Source organism: Falco cherrug, chromosome 11 (assembly GCF_023634085.1).
Source record: "Falco cherrug isolate bFalChe1 chromosome 11, bFalChe1.pri, whole genome shotgun sequence".
NCBI classification, from domain to species: Eukaryota; Metazoa; Chordata; class Aves; order Falconiformes; family Falconidae; genus Falco; species Falco cherrug.
In genome coordinates, this window is record NC_073707.1 from 8,103,983 (window position 1) to 8,128,504 (window position 24,522).

The 24,522-nt window shown below is 39.8% G+C and overlaps 1 protein-coding gene and 1 long non-coding RNA gene across 4 annotated transcripts in view; one reads left to right on the top strand and one right to left on the bottom strand.

The window, feature by feature from the left end:
* Positions 1-12,921, bottom strand: part of LOC129737083 (uncharacterized) — a 35,120-nt gene extending 22,199 nt beyond the window's left edge. For both annotated transcript variants that reach the window (XR_008734522.1, XR_008734521.1), the window contains exon 1: positions 11,324-12,921. This is a non-coding gene — a long non-coding RNA (uncharacterized LOC129737083). The remainder of the gene's footprint in view (positions 1-11,323) is intronic.
* Positions 1-23,933, top strand: part of UGGT1 (UDP-glucose glycoprotein glucosyltransferase 1) — a 46,185-nt gene extending 22,252 nt beyond the window's left edge. Inside the window, exons 21-41 of one of the 2 annotated variants that reach the window (XM_027808830.2) lie at positions 965-988; positions 1,526-1,620; positions 2,269-2,475; positions 3,113-3,244; positions 4,217-4,347; positions 6,680-6,775; positions 7,099-7,201; positions 7,673-7,752; positions 8,209-8,398; positions 10,972-11,130; positions 12,938-13,023; positions 13,359-13,443; positions 13,995-14,083; positions 14,557-14,661; positions 15,252-15,336; positions 16,652-16,834; positions 18,028-18,188; positions 18,690-18,804; positions 19,434-19,550; positions 19,906-20,065; positions 20,517-23,933. In XM_027808830.2, the coding sequence (XP_027664631.2) occupies positions 965-988; positions 1,526-1,620; positions 2,269-2,475; positions 3,113-3,244; positions 4,217-4,347; positions 6,680-6,775; positions 7,099-7,201; positions 7,673-7,752; positions 8,209-8,398; positions 10,972-11,130; positions 12,938-13,023; positions 13,359-13,443; positions 13,995-14,083; positions 14,557-14,661; positions 15,252-15,336; positions 16,652-16,834; positions 18,028-18,188; positions 18,690-18,804; positions 19,434-19,550; positions 19,906-20,065; positions 20,517-20,542 (2,429 nt within the window). In that variant the 3' untranslated portion in view covers positions 20,543-23,933. The remainder of the gene's footprint in view (positions 1-964; positions 989-1,525; positions 1,621-2,268; positions 2,476-3,112; positions 3,245-4,216; positions 4,348-6,679; positions 6,776-7,098; positions 7,202-7,672; positions 7,753-8,208; positions 8,399-10,971; positions 11,131-12,937; positions 13,024-13,358; positions 13,444-13,994; positions 14,084-14,556; positions 14,662-15,251; positions 15,337-16,651; positions 16,835-18,027; positions 18,189-18,689; positions 18,805-19,433; positions 19,551-19,905; positions 20,066-20,516) is intronic. The other variant, XM_027808832.2, reaches the window with a different exon arrangement.
* Positions 23,934-24,522: the final 589 nt, after the last annotated feature.

Here is a 24,522-nt window from a genome sequence, read left to right on the forward strand (position 1 = left end):
ACTGTTATTGCCCATCATATAACACACCACCTAACGTGGTCTGTGCTGTTTTTATTGCTCCGGTGCATGTACTGCTTTTTCAATCATAGTGTCATTTTATTACAGTTACACACAAAGTCTCCTGAGTGTTAAAACTCAGCTGTACTTCTCATGTAAGAAACACAGGCACAGACATAATACAGAGCTTAATCAGGCCCTTCCTATATCCATTTCAGTTAGGTATCATAAATAAGATGCTGTTATTTGAACCAATTCCTCTTGTTCCTGTCTGTCATCTTTACTGGACTCGCACAAGTTTCCCCAGTACTATCTCCACCCACTGCCACTGCATGCTCTGCCTTAAACGTTCCCATTGCTCCTTCTTATGTCTTATATTTGCCCTTGGTTCCTGTTCAGTCACTTAGATCTGAACGAGTTTCTTGGTTTCCCTTTTGCAGAGTGTTAACTAAACCTACACCTCATTTGAAAGTGTGCATTATTTGCAATCCCATGGCTTGACAGTTTTGGGTCACCGCCTCTTCTGTCACTTCAGATACCAGTTATTAAATATCTTATTACAGTAACGCTGTAGCACATTTATTTTCTAAAATAATAATAGTTGTACCTGTTGCTGGCTCAGCAACAGTACTGAAATAGCACTGTCGTACTAATTTTTAAAGGAACTTCATGTGCAAGTCATAATGGCATTGCAGTTTTTGCAAACGGTCTTCAGTGTGGTGCCTTCACAGTATGGTATGAAACTGGTAATATGTAATATACCAAAGCATCAATCTGTTTGAGGGGAAGAAAAACCTCAAAGCTTATCCTAATAAAAGCAGGACAAACTTGGTCCTTGTTGGACTTGAACTGTAGTGATACAGTTACGCCCAGTACAGTGCTGCAGCTTCTTGATACACATTGGGATTACTATCAGATCATTAATGTCTCTCTCCTTTCCCCCCTTTCCTTTCTGCTTTTTGACCAGGAATGTCTTCCAAGGAGATCTATGGTAACTCATGCTTTAACATTTCATTTGTTGTTGTTCTGGGAATTTTCTGGTTCCTTTATAATGTTGGCTTTAGAACCAGCAGGAAATGAAGCGATCTGTTTAAATGCATGTTTGCTTCAGCACTTTTTTTTTTCTCTATGCAAAACTGATTTTGTGTACTAACAGCTTTGGTATGAAGAAGTGGTATGTCTGTACCCTAGTTGGAATCTGCAAGTTATTTACAGAGTCCTTTATAATTTCTAAATTGAAAAGTTAGCAAGCAAACAAAAATAATAATAAAAAAATATCTTAGAAACAGTGATGCATGCTGTCACGCGGGTTATACGAATAAGGTAAATAAAACTAAATCTAATACCAATACTATTATTCTTGTCTTGCCAGACTTCATAGCTTAGGTTCATCCATAGCTTTCTTCTGATTTTGCTTCTTTTGAAATCTTTGCATGTGTATTGTATTTTTCCCCCAAATGAGGGAAAACCTGAAGCTTTCCTTCCCTTCACCCTCAAATTTCTTCCACCCGTTTTTTTTTAATTGCAGATGATTCCTTTGTTAGACCTGTTACTTTTTGGATTGTTGGTGATTTTGATAAGCCTTCAGGGAGGCAATTGTTGTACGATGCAATTAAACATCAGGTAGGTAATGTTTTCATTTGAACGGGTTAGCAGTGCTAATAAAGCAGTAGGTAGAGGCTTGAAAAACACAGTTTGTGCTGCTTCCTGCTGCGTGACCTGGGGAGATTGGTTCCTGCAGAGTCTCTGATTTCCAGCCTCACCTTATTTGTAGGGGCTGGAACGTCACTGACCTTGTACTAGGACAGAACCCCTCTTGGCACTTCGCTAATACAATGAAGAAAAGAGATGCTTTTAAGCCCATGGTTTTAAATTGAAGATGTCTGTGTTTTGGTTTGGTCACAGAGCAGAGAGCAATGCTCATGTTCATCTCGTTTGTTCTGGGAAGACAACTGAATTGTAAAAAACAGATAGCTTACTCCTAAAGCACTGTTTTGCCAGACCTCTGAGTTGTGGCCATAGTCCTATATCTCTTCTGTAGCACAGTATTATCTAGAAGATTCCTGTCACAGTGCTGCCTATACATAAACTAAATACTTGATGTTAAATTAGTTCATTCATCCATTTAACCTTGCGCTGTTATTTACCTGATTTGTAATCTGGTTTTCTGGTTAAGAAATAAAAAGCTTTTGCTGTAGTGTTTATTACAATAGACTTACGCTTCTCAATTAATTTCTAAAACTCTCTTAACGCATGTTTTGTTAAACACAGAAATCCAGCAATAATGTTCGAATTAGCATGATTAATAATCCCAGTGAAGATCCAAATAGCCAGAATACACTTGTTGCTAAAGCCATATGGGCAGCTCTGCAGACACAAACATCAAATAATGCCAAGAACTTCATCACCAAAATGGCCAAAGAAGAAATTGCAAAGGCACTGAAGGCAGGAGCTGACATCTTAGAATTTGCTGTTGGGGTAAGCATGTTTGTTGGCATTTACACAGGTAGGATACTTCACTTGTTCTTCTGATGAATTTTTTAGTGTGATGTGTTCATATGCAAAAGAGGCAGTAACAATGGAGAGTAACGCTCCTGGTTTTGCTATTGCTTGTTGGTTGAGGGGGGTGGGTTGTTTTTCTCCCAAGATAAACTTAGTAAATGTAACTGTACATCTAAAAATAAAGTAAATCATACACATCAAAGCTACATAACTTCGAAAAATCAAGAGGAATGCAGATTTAGGAATCCGAGTCTGTTGTTTCTTGGGGGATTAGGGGAGAACGATAATCTTTCTAAAAAGCTGAGAAAAAAATTACATTTCTCAAAGTAGGTTTAAAAAAGTTAGGCAAGAATCACTTAAGAACAGAAGAATGGAATAACTGGTTTAAGTATCCCAACTTCTGATATGAAGGGCCACAGCCCTAGTAATTATTGCTAATGTTTGAAGGTGACAGGCAAGAACTAGGTTGAAGGCCACAAAGAAAAGGGGCCTGGGGATAAATTTTAGCAAGCCAGAAAGATGTTCTCGAATGGAAACAAAAAAGCTGCATTTAAAAAGTGTGCAGAGGTGTAGTTTTCTTCCCATTTCAATGTCAAGTATTCTTTTCTTTCAGGGTATGGACATCAGTATTTTCAAAGAAGCCTTTGAATCTCCCAACGTGGATTTTATTCTGTCCCATGCGATATATTGCAGAGACGTTCTAAAGCTGAAGAAGGGGCAGAGGGCTGTGATCAGCAATGGAAGGGTGAGATCAATCAGCAGACACTGAAGGAGATATTCCACCTGTGGGAAAGAAGCAGACCTTGTGCGGAGTCTAGGGATCAGACGCAGAGCCTCAGCTGCCTTTAGGTCTCAACACACTTTTAGGACCGCTTCCAGTTTGATTTATTCAGACATTCATGACCCTTCCTTTGTACTGCGTGCAGCTACTTGTTTGTGTTTTGTACATCTTCACATCTCTCTCTCAGTAACACAAGTTGCTTTCATGTTGGCAGTGAATTGAGTCCAGGGGTGGAAAGGGATGATAAAACTGAAAGATTGTGCTGCTTCAGTTTATTGGGCAAAATGTGCTGGCCCTGACCAAGGTGCCCTGGTCTCTTCCACCAGCTTTTTTCACAGTAGCCACTTAGATTAGGCACGTGATGTTACAATGGTATTTCACCGCAAATAATGAAACTCAGCTCAGTACAGCGTTAAGTTTTCTTTTGCCATCTGCTTCCTAGTTAGGAACGCCCCCCCCCCAAGTTCCAGTGGTTACTGTATACTTCAATGGGTTAAAAATTTCAAGTGATGAGTTGTGGTATTTATTTCACTCTCTTAGCAAAATAACATGAATTGTCTAGGTAGTCTTCAGGCTTTTGAAGGCTAGAGGAGTGACCTGTGCTGGAGTCATACTGGACTACTGGAATTGGCCTGGTATTCTATTGCCCCTTCAAGACGTAGCATTGCATGTATAATTTAGTGTTCCTGACTTCTGAAAACCAAGCACTCTGTGAAAATTTTAAGGATGCGCTTTATAGGATGCACTTTATGCCTTTAGCCTGGGACTTTTGGCTCTAAATAGTTAGTTAGCTGTTAAACTCCGCTGCCAGACATTAATATCAGCCTAAACAGTTAATACCCACTGAGACTGGGGTGCAGTATTTATTTAATATGTCTTTGAATTTTGTTTCGGTGTAGCTTTAACCTAGTAATGCAGATCCTGCTTTTTTTATAGATTATTGGCCCATTAGAGGATGGTGAGATGTTCAATCAGGATGATTTTCATCTCCTTGAGAATATCATACTAAAGACATCAGGACAGAAAATCAAATCTCAGATTCAGCAGCTGGGATTTGAAGAAGATCTGTAAGTACACATGAAGAGGTTACAAAAAAGTGGTGGTACTCTGATAAAGTGACTTTCTGCAGTTTGGAGAAAGCTTTATCAAGTATACTCTGGAAACGTGCTGTAAACAAACATGCATGTGTTCATATGGTTAGGGCTCAGCTGTTCAGAGGGAGAAGTGAGAAAAGAAAAGGATGTACATTATCTTTGTTGGGTTTCAAGTGCTTTAGTGACTGACCTTTGTTACAGTTCACAGTCTCCTGGAGGTATGGAGCTGTAACTGTATCCGCCAGATTCAGGAGGCAGTTCTGAGAGTACTGGCAACCCCTGCGAGGGTACCGTGCTCAGAGTTCCTCGTTCTTGGTTCATTATCTAGTAGCAACCTGCTGTGGCTGGTCTGGTGCCTTGTGACCAAAGTTGGAGGAATTACTGGCTGAAGCCTCACCGACAAGCAGCAAGAAACTGGCAAAGTGCCAGAGTCTGTAGGGTTTACTGTAGAGTGGTTCAGGTGAACATCGAACAGTAAATGTTGCCAGTTTACTCACAGCAGCGTGGGTGGCAGCAGCCTGCCACATTATCTGAGGAATTCCAGAAAGTGGTTCCTTAGATTGGGGTGGGGAGGGATACAGGTGGGCTGAAAAAAATAAAGACTGAGGGTGGTGATGTATTCTGCAGGGACTGGCTTATTGCTGTGTTCAGCTAGATGAAGTTCCGTTCAAGGTTTAGGTGACTGGTTGTGGCAACTTTACTAATGGAGGTGATGTCTCTATGCAGAGAAGAGTGGTTTGCTTTTGTGGGACGTTACAAAGTACAGACTGCTGCACGTTACTACACTTGCTCTTGAAAATGCTTTCTGCTCCAGTAAGAGAAGCCTAACTTTTCATTAATTCTAAGGCCTTCAGACTTCTTACGGGTTTTTCCCCCAGCTAAATCTTACCTGACACGCTGTTTTAAACCACTTGCCTCCAATATGTCAGGGTTTCATAACTCATGTGTAGGATTACTACAGTATTGATTTAAAAGCAGAAGGAAGGGAAGAAATTGAGAGGCTGTGGGAGTATGCCTTCTGAATCTGTTTGCAGTTCAGGCCAATCAGCACTGAACTATCAATATAAATTATTTTAGTGATATGTTTCGCTGTCAATACTACATGATCACGGGCACTGCTTTTAACTTTTTGAAGAGGAACAATAGGAAAAGAGGTAGAGATAAGAAAAGCAAAGTCACAGTTCTAGATAATTACTGCAAAAAGCTTGGGGGGAGCTAACCAAAAGAAAATCTTCAGGCTCAAAAGAACTGAGGTCCACAGGTGTGCATTTGCGTGTTGGATCTCATAGCTAAAGATAGTTTCTTCTGTATTTAGCATTACATTTTTCCATGATGCTGTTTGACTGTTAAAAGGCTAGTCATGTAAGTTTAGCTTGAGGTCATCTGTGCAGTAATCGTGTGTGATTCTGAATCCTAGTGGGACAGGTTTTAACAGCATTCCAAACACTGCTGCATCCATTGCTGTGTTGGGAATTAGAAGAGAAATAAAGGTGATAGGGTGGAGGAAGATGGCATAGTTTGAAAACAGGCTAGTTTTGGACAGAGCAGTGTTTTTTTGGTCTGAATGCTGCCAAAGTTTTGGAAAAACTTTTGAAATTATCTGCATTGGAAAACACTGTAGAACTTGGCAGACTTCACCAGGCTTGTGGTTTTGGCATGAACAATTTAAACAGCTGTCGCTGTAAATCTATGAGACTTACTTAATTCAGGAAAAGCTGAAAGACCTTTAAGTTACGGTACTTGGCAAAGCTATGAGGTACAAATCAATTTTCACTGAACTTTCAAGGGGTTTTACATTTTCAAGATTAAATATATTCTTAAAATACGAGACTGAAAATGTATGGGAATAATAAAAAGGAAGAAGTCAGAAGTAATTATCTTTTAATGACAGGACCCCTCTCTCTCTCAGAAGTTTCTCCACATACAGGATTGCTTCCTAGCTCTTAGAGTCGTGTGTAAAATGGGAAGACTGCTGTGAAACAGGGGTTTGGTCTGAATGGCTTACAGGTCTAAGAGGTTGGTGAAGTTCAGGAACGTACTACCTATCGCATGGCTGACCAGCCGTTCTGTATTTGTCACAGAGTTAAACCCTTTGGTATTCTCAGTAATAAGGCAGCAACCTGTTAAAATTAATGGTGGATAGCCCTTAAATATGTTTAATTCTTCAAAGCTTGTGTAGAAAGGTAGTAGAGGTGTTAAGTTTGTGTATCTGAATTCACTGTCTTCTCTTTTGCTGCTAACTAGCAGAAATGTGATAAGTGCGAGCATTTTCTGAGTACCTGTAAACATGTTTTGTTTTGTTCAGTGCAAGCGACCTGGTAATGAAAGTGGATGCTCTTCTTTCTGCTCAACCAAAAGGAGAGGCAAGGATTGAATATCATTTTTTTGAAGAACGATACAGGTATAGAATTGCTGGCATTTGCTGAGCAATAAGCTTTTCCTTGTCTTTTACTGTTCCTATTGTTGTACGTTGCTTTTAACTTAAAAAATAAAAATCCAAGTAGCAATAGGAAAGTCCCCAACAGTTTTCAGGGCACAGCCAGATTCCAGATTCTGTCAGTCTCTATACATGTATATGTATATATCTATATTTTTTCACTATCTAGATTCAGAAGGTGCATAGCGTTTAGGAAGTAATTTGACTTCAGAATGAGATGGACAGTGGTTTTTTTGTAAGATTATCCATATTTTTGATACTTTAAAATTGTTTTTTCTTCTGTTTAGTGCAGTTAAACTGAGACCAAAAGAGGGGGAGACATACTTTGATGTTGTGGCCATTGTTGATCCTGTGACCAGAGATGCTCAAAGGCTTGCTCCATTACTTCTGGTGTGTATGCAATGTTGTCACGCATTTTATGGCAGTTTCAAAAAGTCTCAGTTCCGTAATTTTGGAATGTTTGTCTTCCTCCTTGATTGGGTGGTGACCAACGGCTGCCTCATAGTGTGTACGAGTTGCACAATACATTTATTAGTGGAAAAACTAATTACAGTGTATTACACACTAACAGGATCATGCTTGGGTATTGTCTACATAGCTTTTAGTTTCACCATTTTAACAGTTTAGTTTGCAGTGACTCTCTTCTTGAGTCTCTGCATCTCAAAAAGAATGTCTGCAATGTGAGGCAGCAGGTAACTGTTCTTAAAACCACCAATTAAAAAGTGGGTGTGGTAAAGCAAATAATGAGAAGGGAGGATTGAGAATGAGCAGCTAACGTGCCTCCTTGAGGTCCTGTCTATAAAAACAGCGGTCAGTTTTCTAGTTCCTGTTTTAAGGGATGTCTTTTGCTCGTTACATTAGGTTTTGAACCAATTGATAAATATGAACCTCAGAGTGTTTATGAACTGCCAGTCCAAACTTTCTGACATGCCACTGAAAAGGTAAGCAATACCACACCAGGGTTAAAAAGAGAGAGAGAGAAAGAAAAACCTGTTGGAATGTGCAAACAGAAATGTGGTCAAATATCCTATAGGAAGCCTCAATAACTGCTTTGAGCTCCTTTATGTAATAGCATGATTTCCCACAGGGAATCTGAAAATTTGTGGGTTGCATGAGGTAATTCTGCTGGTTTACAAGTTAGGCTCTTTTATTTATTTATATAAAAAAGTTAAATAACTTACTAATCTTAATAGCCAGGTTTTGCACATTCTGTTTGCTCCTTCGGGATGAAAATTCTGACCTGTTCTAAAGTCAACACAACCTGTGTCGCTTTGGTCAAACCTGTGGAGACACTGCAGATCTAGGAAAGCTGATGCCATCAGCAAGTTCAATGAGAGTGAAATATTTGCAAAGTCTGGCAGAAATACGTTCTAAGATTGTTCTTTCTGAAATTTCAGCTTTTATCGCTATGTTTTGGAGCCGGAGATTTCTTTTGCAGCAGATAATAACTTTGCTGCAGGACCAATAGCCAAGTTTTTGGATATGCCCCAGTCTCCGCTGTTCACTTTGAACCTAAACACTCCGGAGAGCTGGATGGTGGAATCTGTCAGAACCCCGTATGACCTCGACAATATTTACTTGGAGGAGGTAACAGAAATCAACGTGTTCTTATTACTGCATTGAAATGGTGTTGTTTTTCCAGGGCTTATTTTTGTAATTGCAAAGAAATGCATAATTTTAAAATGTTAATAAACACAGAACTGTGGACATTACCAACTGTTACGTTTGCAGACCCCTAAACATTTTCTAGGAGAGACACAGGTAAACCTGAGCTCAGTTAAGGCTGCTGTTCTCACCTACTCATGGATGCCTGAACCGGAGATTGAAAAATACTGTAGGTTTACTTGAAGTGGATCCTACAGATGCTCTGAGTGTGTATATATAACGTTTCACTGTCATGAGCTACAAACAAAGAAACTGTTGGTCATTAAATAACTTTCTATTAGTTGAAAAATTTGTTTCAGGTTGCCACGACAGCAAATGGCACGACAAAAAATAAGATTACCATTTTTTAAAAACCTCTTTTTAGAAATTTTTAAGTAAGGTCTGAATCCGGTTCCAGTAAGTAAATTCTACGTACTTTCACTTGCTCTCAGAAGCAACCAAGCTGGTTTTTAGCTGCCTGTTCATTTTCACAGCTTTTGTTACTGGCAAACAGTCCTGTGGCCCACAAAAGGAAACGCAGTACCAATAGAACAGTCAAACTGGTGCAGCAGAAATGCACTCAGCTGTGGCAGGTTTAGGAGCTGACTGCTGCTAGAACACGCCTTGAAATTAGACTGTTGCAATACCGATCTGGGCAGTGCTGCCCCACATACACAGGGATAAAATAAGGACGAAATAAAAATCCAAGGGGCTAGAGTTTAGCAGGAGGAGGACATTAAAAACAAAAGAAGAGTATCTGTGTTTACAAGTTAATTCTCATTAATCTTTAATGAACTGGATAATTCTGTGCTAATTATTAACCTTTTGCTGTTAACTTCCGTAGTTTTCAGGAGATCTAGAAAAGTGGGCTAGTGGTTACAAAGTGCACTACACACCGTGTTATGATGGGCACTAAAAACACATAGATTAAAGTTAGAAAAATCCACCTGTGATGCAAAGTAGAAAATTTTGGACTTCAGGGTGCAACATCAAATAGTAACTGTTAAATGAGGTGGTCAAATAATCTTTTCCCTTGAAACAAGCCCTTATTTAGTTGGCCTTGAAGAACTGCAGAGAAATATTAAACCCAGGATTTTTATATGTATAATCCAGCATATGCAAAGGATGCCAGAGTGACAGCTCTGGAGGCTGAAGTTCCCTCTCTGCAGAATGAGTATGGCACGGGGGGCCAGGACAAGCTTCCCCACCGATATGCCTCAATCCTGACCTGGAGCAACTGCCTCTAGAGGCAAGAGGGAAGTTCAGGCTCCAAAACCAGCCAGCCCTGGGCCGGGTCACAGCAGCCCCAGCTGCGTGGTGACTCCTGCAGTACAGAAACCTGCCCGCTGCACGTGTGGCAGCAGTGTGAGACCCTTTACCAACAGGCCTCTTGAAAAGCAACCGTCTGTACGGCCTTGTAATCATTACAGATGTGTCTTTTCTCCCTGAACATTGTGTTAGTAGCCTCCTCTTACTTTTGCATCTCTCTGATACCGTTGGGGAATCTGATATTGCCGATCCTTTACTAGTTATTCAGAGATCTAGGAAACTTGGGTGTGTGGTGCTGTATGGGTTTGTTTTGGTTGAGGGTTTCTTTGTTTTTCATCTCTTAACCTAACTGAAACACCTTAAACGAGCCACCAAATGGTCGCTACCACTACATGTTTCAAGCGTCCAATTCCCTTGTCCCCCTTAAATTAACTGAAAGCCTGAGGGGGGGATTAAACGCTTCAGGCATTCAAAGTACCATCCTGCACCTCCAAATAAGCAGTAGCTTTACTTTTGCAGATGCACAATTTCCAATTCCTAACCTGCAGTCTGTTGGTGCTGTAGCAATTAAACTGTTATTTTGGATGTGCAATGAGAGAAGATGCTTTGTGAGATTCACTAATATTTTGCTTATTTAGTGTCTTTATTTATTAAATAATACTATTATTTATTTAGGCTACATCTGAATGTAGTCTGGTAGGGACCCAAGGTTTTTGGGTTTGTGGGTTTTTCCTTTCTTGGCATGACTTTTTTGATGTAGGAAAAAGGATTTGCTATTTCTGACAGTACCGTAGCACACTAAGAGTAATGCAGAGCAAAACAAAACATTTATTTCACCTAATAAATATTAGACAAGACTAGCTTTAAAGAGATTTAGAGTCAGCGTTCTTGAGCCCATCATATACTTTTTATGAGATGTCAAACCAATCACTTACTTGACTACATTCTCCAATAAATGTTGAAAAAATCATAACTATAAAATAGAGCAACAGTCCTTCCCTTCTCTTATCCTAGCATCTCACCCCTTGAGATTCAAACCTTTTTGGTCAGGGACACTTAAGAATATGTGTATGAAATTTGTCACTCAAAGGAGCTGAGCTCTTTGAGGCTTTCTAGGTATTTATTTAATAAAATTACTCTGGTAAAATTGTTATTTAATTACTGTGGCTATTTTAGAGAGTGACTGAATCACTAAAAATTTGCACTCTGCAGCTATTGCTGAATTCAGCAGTATCTTCTCCTTACAGGTGGATAATGTTGTAGCTGCAGAGTATGAGTTAGAGTATCTGCTTCTGGAAGGACACTGCTATGATATTACTACTGGACAGCCACCTCGGGGACTCCAGTTTACACTAGGAACTTCAACGAGTCCTGTCATTGTTGATACTATTGTTATGGCCAACTTGGTAAGCATTTGACTGAAACTGGCAACAAGTAACTGGTTTTCCAGTCAGCACCATGACTTGCATAAACCTCTGAGTATTTTCTACTATGTGAGTTACGGATATGTGGTGTTACACGGCACAGCTGCTTGCAAACATCGGAACCACATCATTCCTAACATTAAGCCTACAACCTTGCAGCGTACTTGTTTCTTACCTTTTTCAAGATGTACTCCTTTCCCTTCAGCTTGCTGAGAGGGGTCGTCAGGAATATCTTATAATGATGCCAGTGTTCTTAAGTGACTCTTTCCGGGAAGGTCAGGTGGTTCTGATTTGGTTTTTTTTTAGACTGGGTAGTCTTTAGACCATCTGCTGTGGTACTGTGAGCCTCGGGTGTACAGCTGTCTTATTTTGGGACCCATTTCTTCAGGAGATCTGTGGAACAAATGGAGAGAAGTCAGCAAGAACAGTTGACATTCTAGAAAATAAAGCTAAGCGTCAAAGAATGGGAATTGCTTAATTTGGTTGAGAAAAGGTGATGGAAATCCAAGCATGTGATTGTTCCCTGCAGCTGCTTTTGTAAGGCAGCTGCTTAAGGGATCAGTCTGTTTGCAGTGTCTGCACTGGGCAATGAGAGAGGTAATGGACTGAGATCATGGCAAGGGAAGTTAGCCCCTGGAATATTTTCTTGACATGTAAGGTTAGTTAGAAACTTGAGTAAACTGCCTTTTGTGGTTTGGGGTTTTTTTTTTGAATCTGTAAATACATTAAAGGGAAAGCAAGAAAAAATGTTTACTGCTGCTAAATGTTTATTTTAAAATTCCTCCATTCATCACCTTTTCTTAGCCAGAATATATCCTATAATGTAATATTTCTTATTGTAGAAAGGAAGATGACCCTTATTTTATGTGTGATCACACTGTGTATTTTAGGGAATAAAGCTTTAATGGCTTGGAGGTGTCTTTCTAAGTAGTTAAACCAAAGTGTACGTACTGCAGCACACAGTGCTGTATCTGGGAATCCCATTCCTCCGCTCCGTGTCTACGCTGTGGAAGGGCAGGAGGAGACCAGGAACATGCCCTGTGTGGTTGGTTTTTTTAGGTTTTGGGTTGTTTTGTTGCTGTGTGTTTTTTTTAAAGCTAACTGGATCACATATGGAATTGCATGTATTTGGGGTCACAGGGTTATAGTACAAAACTGGATGGGACACTGAGGCATCACTACAAATGTTTGTATCTTCTGCAGGTGTAATAGTCTAAATCACAAAAGAAAAGATTCAGATCTGGAACCTGAAACTTCAACAAGATTTGTACACAATATCTGAATTGCACATTGCAATGATTTAAGTTCTGTAGAAGAGAGATCTTGTAAGATATAAATTATGTTACAATTTCCTGCTGTAGATGAAATACCAGCATGTCGAGCTTCAAAATCAATTTAGATTTTGTTTTTTAGACAGACCTTTTGCGCAGTGCTGTGTAGTTAGTTACCAGCCAGTGCTTTGAAATCCACTCACTCCTTCATGAAGGCAAGCTTTTGCAGAAAAAAACTTTGGGATTGCACTGTTCACATCAGCACGCTCTGAACACTTTTTCTTATCTAACAAATAATGATAGACCTTTCCATAACCCTGTCTCTTATGGAAAAAGCAACAATTTCAAATGGAACTTCTGGGTTTTTTTCTCCTGGGTTTTAAAGCCTTAAGGTTATGTGAATCAGCTTGCTTATGAATAACCATTTTCAGACATAAAACAGTGGGTCAAATGACTTAAACACTTGTTCTTCTACATTCGCATTTTCTGGAAACTGACAAATACTCTTCACTTCACAGGGTTATTTCCAGTTAAAAGCCAATCCTGGTGCATGGACTCTGAGGCTTAGAAAGGGCAGATCTGAGGATATCTACAGAATCTACAGGTAGGACAGCATAAGAAATACTTTAGTCTTTTTCTTGTGAAACTTTTGAACTAGGTAGGAGGCACTGTAGTATGTGAATCTTAACAGTTTCCTTGCCAAAGCATAGTGAACTGAACAGCAAATTACAGTTTGTACTGAATGTAAGTTATGTGAGATGAAATAAATAAATTCATTTAAAAAACCCAGTGTGTGCACAACTTGACGTATTTGTTACTTTGTTGCATGTCTCAAACCTGTTTTACAGTACTAAGGCTTAATACCATGTAGAAAAAAAGTGTAGAAGAAATAATTATTTCTGCATTGCAGTAAAGGTCAGTATTTTACTGTCTTTTCAGCCATGATGGCACAGACTCTCCACCTGAAGCTAGTGAAGTTATTGTTGTTCTCAACAACTTCAAGAGCAAAATCATTAAAGTGAAGGTGAGTTTTTAAAAACTAGAGTTGCTCTTAAAAAAGACTAATCAATAGTGGGGAAGAAACTTGATTAAGGCCTGATGATCCCTTGCTGCAGGCATCATTTGAGGCAGTTGGCACAAAGTTCACATCACAGTATCAATAACAGAAGAAATTATCTATAGACTTTGTTTAGGGTTTTTTGATGACACTGGAGAGAATTACATGTGTTGGGTTTGGTTTTTTTTGGGGGTGGGGGGAGTAGCACAGTTGGTTCGTTTCTTTGAGGATTTTTCTTTGCTAGTCTCCATCATCAAGGATGGTCACTAAACACCTCTTAGCAAAGCATTTTAACCATCTAGACTAATGTGCCTTTGGTGTCTGAAAACAGCTTCTGAAAATCTGTTCTGAAAATGACAGTTCCCTCCTGAGCTGTTTCTCTGGACACCTTCGGTTACCTGTCAGCTCACCAGACACGATTCTGGCTGCGGACAGAGTCAGTGTCAAAGTTACACTCTGTAGCTGTTTGCCCAGGATGTGGTGCCACTCACTCACTAAAGCAATGTTCTGCTTTGTAGGTTCAGAAAAAACTAGATATGATGAATGAAGATCTGCTAAGTGATGGTACCAGTGAGAATGAATCTGGATTTTGGGAATCTCTCAAATGGTAAAACTACCTCAATATTAACCTGCAAGTCTTTTGAAACTGGGAAACTACTTGATGATGCAGTTATGTCTGCGATATTCTATAGCTGTCTATTAAGACTGTTTGAATTTAGGGCTGTCTTTCATAGGACCTCTCTGTTTCCAGAGAACTGGGCTACTGGTTTGCACCTGCCTACCTTCCTTTACCCTCACTGCTACCTGGGAGCCTGAAAACCTCGTTCATTTCCAGGAGCTGCATCTGGGCCAGCAGTCTTTCATCTAAATAGGTCTTCATACATAAGCTACTGGGTCTTCCACGTCTGTGTCTGCAGCGCGCGGCCTTGTGGAGGATTCCCTGACCAGCCTGGGGACACCAAACCCTGCAGCTGTACTGTGTTAGGCCAACACTGCTGCCATTTATAATCTGTTGCGCTCCTTCCTATATAGCTGGCCCTTACTGTCTTGTCCTTTACATAAAAACATTTGTCCTTTCAGGGGATTCACAGGGGGACAAAAGAATGAAGATGCAAAACAAGATAAAGATGATGTACTAAATATATTCTCTGTGGCTTCAGGACACCTATATGAAAGATTCCTACGGTTAGTTCAGAATTTATAATCCAGGGGTCTCAAATGGTGGTTGTGTGCCCTTCTTACCACAAGGAAAAAGGTTAGAACTTGCAAGAATGTAAAAAAAAACCAACGCTTTTTCAGCAGCTCACAAGTGCTCTAGATTTTGCATCTACTTTATTATAGGAACTTTTGTCTGCATAACATTCATACCTTCAAAATAGACTTAGTTTAATAGATGGTATGTTGCTGTCCTAAATTTTCTCACTACAATATAACCAAATAAAAATGTGTTGTTAAGTTATAAGTCATAGTTGCTTTGGAAAAGAATCTGAGCTTCTGTTCTTAAAAGACTGAAAGCCAACAGGTTGTCTATTCTATGACTAGTTAAAATATATAGATTGTGTGTGTGTGCGTGTGTGTGTTAGTAATTTTATAAAATTAAGCAATTTGCAATAGACTGAAGCTCCCCACTTTTTCTTCATGTGTGAAGATCAGTTACCTGACACATTAACTGCAGTTAGGCTAATGTAAAATAGCAATTTGTAATCTGTTACACAGCTGATCCTAGTGGGTGGCAATTGTTCCTGTTAAATGCCTTATTTTTTTTCTTTTGATAGCATAATGATGTTGTCTGTGCTGAAACACACTAAGACTCCTTTAAAGTTTTGGTTTCTGAAGAACTACTTATCACCTACGTTCAAGGTTTGTTACTGGTTAGAAATTTATTCTATGGTGGGGAAAAAGTTAAAAAAAACCCAAAACCAAACCTGCAACCTGGGCATCACGCTATTGTGTAAAGCTATGTAGTTACCTGGCCGTATACCTTCTATTTTTACAAAGCACTGAGCTGGTATAAGCTGGTGGTTCTGCCTAGAAAGCTTTGAGAAGTAACAGGTTGACAGTGGAGTCATGCAAAAGGTAAATATTCAAGAGAACAGCACCTATTAGGAAAATTGTACTTGACAGAATTTGAACTTTTTTTTTGTGACTCACACGACAAAGGTATAGATTTTAAGATAAAATTCAGGGCTATAAACTTACATCTAATAGAGAAGGGTTGAAAGATCATATGAAAAACCCCCAGCCCCTACCAGAGAAGCAGTGCCTGTGACTAGGTGTGGAGAGAGCTTTGTAAGAGGAGACACGAAGGCCACGTTTCAGACTGCCCAGGGTGCATGAACAGCGCATGGCAGTGACACAGGCCCAAAATGAGTACACCTGGGCATACTTACCGATTATGTGATGTATCGTAACGTGAACAGCAGGATGCAAAACAGAATCCAGAGGTAAATGGATGTTAAAACTTTCAGGAATGTGCAACGTCTGACATTTCAATATTAGGAAGTAGCATTTCTTAGAGGATCTCACCTGTTCAGCATAAACCAAGGGGCCGTAATCGGCAGTGTCTCTGCTGGTGTAATCCCCAGGCTGTGCTGTGACCCTGCTGGCAGTCACCTCTTGGGTGGTGCTGCTGTGTGCTTCCCCCCGCAGCCCTGCTGCAGCAGCATCCCCCCCTGGCTCACCCTGGCCTCCCCCGGGGTCAGAACGAGCCTCACAGATAATAAGCTCAACTGATTTGACAGTGGGCCAAGCTGTTCTAGCAAAAAATGTCTCTCAATTCTTTTTCTCTCATTTTATTATTCCCATTTACACTGCTTTGTGTAACAGTCCTAAATAATAATTCTCCCATCTGTGAAATTTTATTATTTGAGTAATGCATTCTTTTAAACTGATCTGTGGGTGACTATAAAATGGCTCATAAGTAATTATGTGGGGAAAAATGCCAAAATATTTAGTTGCCTTATGATAGTTGGCTTTACAGTTTGCACTGATTGTTCAGTTTGGGGTTATGTCATTGTTTGAAGTAACAATGAAACGGTTTTCTTTGTTGTATTTCATTTTCTAATGTTCTATGCCTTAGAACTGAAATCTTATCTCTTGTAATGCACTTTTCTTTTTTCTGGTAGAGGAGCAAAGAAATGAGATAAACTACTTTTTCCCCCCTCTCCCTCTGCAGGAGTTCATCCCTTACATGGCAGAGAAGTATAATTTCCAGTATGAGCTTGTCCAGTATAAATGGCCACGCTGGCTTCATCAGCAAACAGAGAAACAGCGCATCATCTGGGGTTACAAGATCCTCTTCCTAGATGTGCTCTTCCCATTAGCTGTTGATAAAATCCTGTTTGTGGATGCTGATCAGGTAACGCAGAGGTTGGAATGACTTGATCTTTTCCTTTTTTCTTTTTTTTTCTTTTTCCTCTAAGAATATTATGTTCTGAATACAATTTCTTGCAAGTTTGAGCCCTTTGCAGGCATGACTGATGGTTGACTTTGTAACTATAGCAGCACATCAGCGAGCGCTGTTTTTTCCGTATGTTCCCACAAAGATTGGTTTTACTGGCCTGTCTTTAACTCTTGCTTGGTTCCTCATCACTCGCTGTGATTTGGGCTAGTTTGCCAAATAAGATTCTTGTTTCACCCTTCCGTTCTTCCAGTCCCACCTGTTCTCCCAGCCTGCCGGTCACTTACCACATGAAGTATTTTCCTAAGTCATGGAATGCCCTGCCCCCTCTCACCCCCCTGGTTTTAACTTGGCTGGATCTGGGTGGCATTCGGAGGAGCTAGCGGGACCCTAGCTCTGCATGGAGCTGAGCCCTGCTGCAGAGCAAACTGTGTCTACAAGGCTTTGGATGTGCTTACTGCCTGAAAGGTTTGGAATTACAGGATATATGTGCAGTGAGAGCTGCCCAAAATACTCCTTTGAAAACATATATGAAACAGTGAAGTACAGATTATCAATGCAGAAGTATGAAATGCCTTAGGTGTTCTGGTACATGTGCAGTATGATCCCGTCAGTTAAAACCATTACAGCTTGTAATGGATAGCTGAAGTGTCACCTTGGATAAATTTGTAGCTTTGCTGGTCAAATTTTAGGTAATTATTGCTCTGATTATAAAAAAGGTATTAATATGGTGGTTTTTTTCCCACCAGAGTGTTATTTTTAGAGTAGCATAACTGCCGCAACATCTGTGTCAAAAAGACATTACAAAGCCTTCGTCCCTGAAGGGTTTGCAGACTTTCAAGAGGAAGGGATACAAAGGATCACAGTAGAGTTCATGTCTAGTGAGAATTCTTGCTGCTTATTAAGCAACAACTTGGCACTTCGGCTGTCAAACCAAGCCCCTATCAGATTATTTTAAGCTGTATTTTAGTTGCTTCAGCTCTATGGGCAGGGGAGACAATGCCTTTTGTGCTGTGTTTCTTTACTACATATACACAATGCAAAAGACTGCAGCGTAACAGGTAACTGAATTGGATTAAATCCTGACCAGCATTTCAAAATGACCTGTGGCAGGCTTCTACAAATAAAACTAAAATGTTCTTTCTCTTCAGATTGTGCGCACGGATCTGAAGGAATTAAGAGATTTCAATCTAGATGGTGCTCCTTATGGATATACTCCGTTCTGTGACAGTCGAAGAGAAATGGATGGCTACAGGTTCTGGAAATCAGGTTACTGGGCAAGTCATTTAGCTGGAAGAAAATACCATATCAGGTACTGAAGAATTCAGCTTTTTCAAAATTGAGGGGGAAAGCTTTTGCTACTACTACATAGAACTAGCAGAAAACTAGCTGAGGTATACAAACAACACTGCAGTGAACCACTTTTTGCTTACTGTTGCCTCTTCAAGGTTCCATTGCCTATGGTCCATTTGAAGCACTAGGGACACTGAAGTTACTTTCAGTATGCTACAGCTTTTACAGATGAAGAACTGAAGTGTTAAAAGAACTGAAGTGTTAACTAACCAGACATCTTCATTTGTTAATAACAAATGTTGGAAAAAGGGACTGCATGACAGCAAAGCTAAGATAGACTTGTTGCAATTTTTTTTTTTTTGTATGATCTTGTTAGAACTGCTCTCCTGCCTTGTATTAGATAATTTGATGTACTGCCACCAAGAGATTGTTTTAGCGTATTTTATCTCGGGGTCTATTGGGGCTGCAGTAAGTTACCCATCAATCAAATGTCATTACTAATTGCATCATCTCCATGTAGTGCTCTGTATGTTGTGGATCTGAAGAAGTTCAGAAAGATAGCAGCTGGCGATCGACTCAGAGGACAGTATCAGGGCCTTAGTCAAGATCCCAACAGTCTGTCCAACCTTGATCAGGTGTGTTTTTATTGTGTTGTTTTACTGGGGTATGATGGCAGGTTGGGACCTCTCCATTCCTGGCCAAACTTCAATCACAGCCAGATGCCAGCAGCAGTCCCTTCGAATGAGGCATATGTTGATAGCATCAGATTTCACTGGTGGGTGGAAACAACATCTTCCCCTTAAATGTCTTGAGACTATCAAATTTTCCAGTATACTCCAAGATAAATACATAATGCAGCTGGATACTTGTTTCTTGAGCTACCCAGCTCAGAGTGCTTTACTGTGCACTGACTTAATAACATGGGAGGAAGGCTTGTACTGTGGTGGATGGAAAAAATAACACAATGATTTTAATTAATAATAGTCTTCCAGACTGGTCCAGTACAGGTTTAATACTGGATTCATATTACTGCTTTAATACTGTTTGCTAAGTAATTGAATGCCAACAAAATAAGAATAACAGTTGTATGCAGGTTTTTTTCCAAAGGACTTTGTTTGGCATGGAAAGGTTGATACATCACTTTTCATTTGCACTGGGAAAAAAACTACACAAGTTAAACTTCTCAGTACTGGCTGGCTGAGGTGTGGTTCCTCCTACCCTGCACCCTGTGGGAACTGCTACTAACTCTTGCTCTTTACAACAGGATTTGCCTAACAACATGATCCACCAGGTGCCAATTAAATCACTCCCACAGGAGTGGCTGTGGTGTGAAACATGGTGTGATGATTCCTCAAAGAAGAGAGCAAAAACCATTGATCTGGTAAGTGTAGCATGGCTCCCTCATTCTGTAATGTAATGTAAAAAAACCATAGTAAAATACAGTGACCGGTTTTAGAGGCATTTCCCTTCCTCTGATCTAGGCATGTCATCCTGTATTGTTACTTACATGTTTTCAGCACTTCGAGATTTTTCCTTCAGCTTTTCTCTCTCTCACTTGGAGCAGTAGCATTATTACAAATTTGGAAAGACTTCAACACTGTACTCTAGCTAAAATACAAGCATGTCTTGTTCACCAACAACAGATTAATTCCACCAGAGGGAACCATACCTCTATTTGGTAAATAAACCTTTTTTATGCATTAAGTGTCTGAACAGTTTGTGCGTTTTGTTTACAGTGTAATAACCCAATGACCAAAGAGCCCAAGTTGCAAGCAGCGATGCGTATAGTTCCAGAATGGCAGGACTACGATCAAGAAATCAAACTGCTCCAGAGTCTTTTCCAGAAAGAAAAAGAAATGGGAACGCCAGCTAAGATGCCAGGACAACACATACATGGTAATCTCTCTGTTTCCCTACTTTGACCTTCTTCCTGCCTGTTTGGACGGGGGTTAAGGTGTGTGCTCGTTCACTGTAAGCTTGCGCCGTGCCAAGGCTTGCTTGGAGGCTCTGTTAAATAATCCGTGTGTTTTAATGGGCCAGAAAGCCTTGTTGGCTGAGGCTGGTGTAACTTAGCCTGACTGAAACTTAGACTCTAACAGAGAGCTATATTGCATACTTGTGCCAGTTCTGTTAAAGACCCTCCCTGATCCCGCAATTTTATAAGCTTGGCCTTATCTTAACCATTAATTAAAGCACCGCTATGCCCAATGGGTATGAATTGTTCTTCAGTCACTGGTAACTTTGCAAAGAACAAGTCTTTGGGGGTTTATATACCAATTTTCAAACCACTCTGCCAATTGAGGCAGCTGGAAACAGAGTGCTCATTTTTTTCTCTTCTCTTCTACAGATCCAGCAGCACATGTGGAATTATGATCCATGGAGAAAAATTCAAGTTAGACTGTTTCATAGACAATTTTTATATTGAAACTAGTTTTTTTTCTGGTATGTCTGCAAAACTGCTGAATAATTGAATGGGATGATGTATGCATTTTTATTACTTGCCTTTGGGTTAATTTCTGCATATGAAATAGGATCTGGATTGCTGGAATTAGCATTACTGTTTTTTTGCACCTGTGGTGGAGATGAAAGAGCCCATGATGGAATTTAGCATTTCAGAAACAAAACTTCAAAATCCACTGGAAAAGCCACAGCCTGTTCCTTCAGCTGTTGCTGCCTCCACCACTGATGAAGATCCTGTTAGCCTCAGATCTAACTTGAGAGCCTGGAAATCGCAGACTCATTGAGCTGTTGGCTACAGCGTCAGTCCTAACCTCAAATGATGGAGATAATTTTTCCAGGTAACATTAAAAGGCTTAGCATCATGTCTTGAATTTGGGATACTGTTTTATCTGCAAGTTTTCAAATGGTTGGAAATGTTTCTCAGATTTGTTCCATATGCCCTTGATTTTGTAACAAATCCAGCATTACTTGGATTCTCTATTTCCTGTCTTTGTTTATTGCCCAACTTTTGAAGGTTTGGCTTAATGTAAAGCTATCAGAAACTATTTCAACACCCATCCAGACTCAAATTCCTAAGCTTACAAAGTGAGCAGAACATTGAATTTGACAGCTCAGTTCATCCTAGCCCATCTGACTTGAATCAAAGTGCCCTCCTTCCTTCCTCCTCAAAGATTAAATCAGTCTGCAAAACTGGTAGGGCCTTACTGTTGGCTGTGGTTCACTGAATCATGAATGTTTTTTGTTTATGAAAAATCTGTGGAAGCTTGGAAGTTTATCATCATGTAAATTTCATTAACTTTATTTTTCTTCAAACAGAGACGTCACATCAATAAAAACTTTGGAGTTCTTAGGTCTTAAGCTTTAGTTCACACTCAGTCCTTGATCATCCTTTATGCTTGCACATGTTACGGTCCTAATTTGATTTTGGGGTTTCTGAATATTTCACCTGCATTTGTTTTCATTTTCTTGCACAGACAAGAAAACATTTTCCTGCAAGGATTAATTACCCTGGTCTAGTTTTCTCATTCATATTCATGTCTTAATTTTAAAAGATGATACTGCCATAGTTCTGTGTTACGAATGTACTAATTAAAACAAAAATCCTCAAACCCCATTTCCCTCATTCTGTAGGATTACCGTCTGCTCCCTAGAACACTGAGAAGTTGAAGTGTAAGAACTAAAGTGGTATTTCTGGTAGTAAAATATAGCTCCCTATGTGGTGCTGCTTTAGAAATCCAAACTGGGATCATTTCTGCCTCCCATGTTTTTATATGGGTGAATGTTCTGTGCTGCAAGAGCCTCACGGTAAAGATAATCCTGACTTCAGATACTCATCTAGAGTTACTGTTATTATACATCCTGTATGTGTTTAGGAGGAATCTGAAAGACACCAGTGGTAGTGTGTAAACTGTTTAATATGGCAACTGAACAGAAAAGTAGCTTTTTTCCAGGAAGCTCAAGAAAGGGCCCAAATCCCTAACCCAAACTCTTAAAAAAACACGTTAAAAGAAATAGCTGGGGTCCCTTAAATGCATATTGCTGGCACCAGTGACAAGGTCACTAAACTCATCAGTGACACTGCACATACACTGCTGGTGAGTATTGAAAGGGGGCAGCTGTAGAAAGGTGTGGGAAAGGAGTTTATAATCACCCCCTCTCCAGAGGGAAAGCTATGCCAACACGGGGGGCTGGGTATCAGACCAGGAGCTTACAGAGTATGAGTTACCGGCTTAGGTCTTTTCTGCGTTGTGGGTTTTTACAGTCAGATAGTCTCCCTGATGCTCTGTAAATTCAAGTGGCTTATGCTTCCCATCAAAACTGTTCCAGTTAAGGGTAAGCAGACTTACACTGGAAGGACTTTTTTTTTTTTAATGTAAAAATCATGTGCCTGCCAACAAATTAAAGTACTTGCATACTACATTCATTAGCCTATTTTAAACAGATACTACAGCACATGTAAGATTACCCTTTCTATGTTCAGCTACAAACTACTTAAGCCTCTTTGGAGCACACGGAATGGCACAGGATCAGGTAGACAGCAGCTGTACACCGCTGTTATATCCACGGGTGGACAGGGACAGCAGACCACCTAGGAGGGATGGTGTGTGGGTGAGGACCACATCTGCCCAAGCTCTCAGAACAAGAAAACTGCAAGCTTTTTGCAAAAAAGTAACCTCTTAAATTCAGGACAGTATTTTACAATGCCTTGTTTGGAGTTGAATAAGAAGAAAATATTTTTAAATTAAATGTCAGTTACAGAATAGTTTTCTCTAATTATGCTCCTCCATTCTAATAGTTAATGTATGTACTTAAACACCCACACTGCATATTTCTTTTTTAAAAATTGTAAGACCTACTAAGCTATGGAGAGTATTTTTGTTCCCTCTGCTTCACAGAGACCATGCTTTCTGTTCAGATTTTATTAAGGATAAGTATTTCACAGTGCTCTTAAGAGTCCTGTACCTGTTCTCAAGTACATTTTCAAATGCACATGGTACTAATAATTCTGAATGTGAACTATTCCAGTTTTTCCTGGGAAGCCACTACTTATTTGCACACAAGAACAACAATCACAGAGGAGAGCAGTGACTTATTTTGGCTCTGTACATATGCTTGCTTGTAGTGCTCAACTGGGCCTTTAAAAAGAAAAATCTTTTGACAGCTCCATCTTGAAAGCATCTCAGAGTAAGATGATTACTGAAATAGAGCTGCTTCTGATCACGCCACTGATGGCCTGTTCCAGTAAACTAGTAAGACTGGTAACAAAAACCAGAAAATGGGGATTATAGAGGTCACAACATAATTTTGGATCCCTCAGACTAGAAAGGGCACTTTGCGGTGAAGTGATGACACTGTTCCCAATCTCTGGACACAAGCAGCTTGCCCTCTTGGTGAAAACTTCACCCTGAAAAACGCCCAGTATTTTAAAAGGAAGATTTCACTGCCTTACTAGAAAACAAACAGCAGAGAGATACATTTTTAAGATTTCTCTTTCATTTAGCTATTGGGGGATGGGTTATAAAGAAAATGAAAGGGGTAGGTCATGTACAAAGCAGTAATCCAGTCACAGTCATAGAAGCCAATTTTTTTTTTTTTAATACAAATTGTTTTGCATATCCAAATCCTCTGTAATCTGTTCAAGAGTATGCCGTAACTCAGTGTGGCGCTGCTCCCTACTGACCCACGATCCTGGGAGTTACTCTACTGAGTGTAACCTGAACTGAGATTACAGTGCGTTTCCCCATACAGTGGCAACAATCAGATCTGTCTATATATAATATAATAAAGCCTTTTGTGTTCTTTACCCATGCCTCTCCTGTCAATTACTTTGGGTCTGGGAACTGATGTTTTAATGGAGTTGCTTAGAGGACATTTTTCACTTACTCTTGTATTCAAGTGTTGGGATACTGCTGAAAAGCTTCCAGAAAGGAAAAGTAAAGAGTTCCTTCTCCAAGCCAGTCCCTTGTTATTCACGGTATTAAAGTAACCCCTAAACTGAGACACTTCTGTTAAAGAAATGATAGAAATACTTTACATTTGAGGTAGAGTTGTGGGGTTTTTTCAGCTTCACCTACTACTAATAAAAAAGGTATTTCTGCGTCAGTTTCCCTCATTTGATTAAGTTTTATACTGATACATTCACAGTAAGCACTCAGAAAAGTCAGTGTTTCTCAAATAATACCTCCAACTACACAGGCACGTTTGGGTCTCTTTCAGAGTTGGGAATGGATTCCAAACTCCTATGGGACTCTGAGAAAAGCCTCTCAACCAAAGCATCTTTATTAATCGAAGAGCTATAAAAATAGACAGTTTCACACAGAAAGCTCACTTGAATGCCATAGAAATATGGATTTGGTTTCCTACAGTTGGCTGTTTGAACTTGGCCAGGTTTG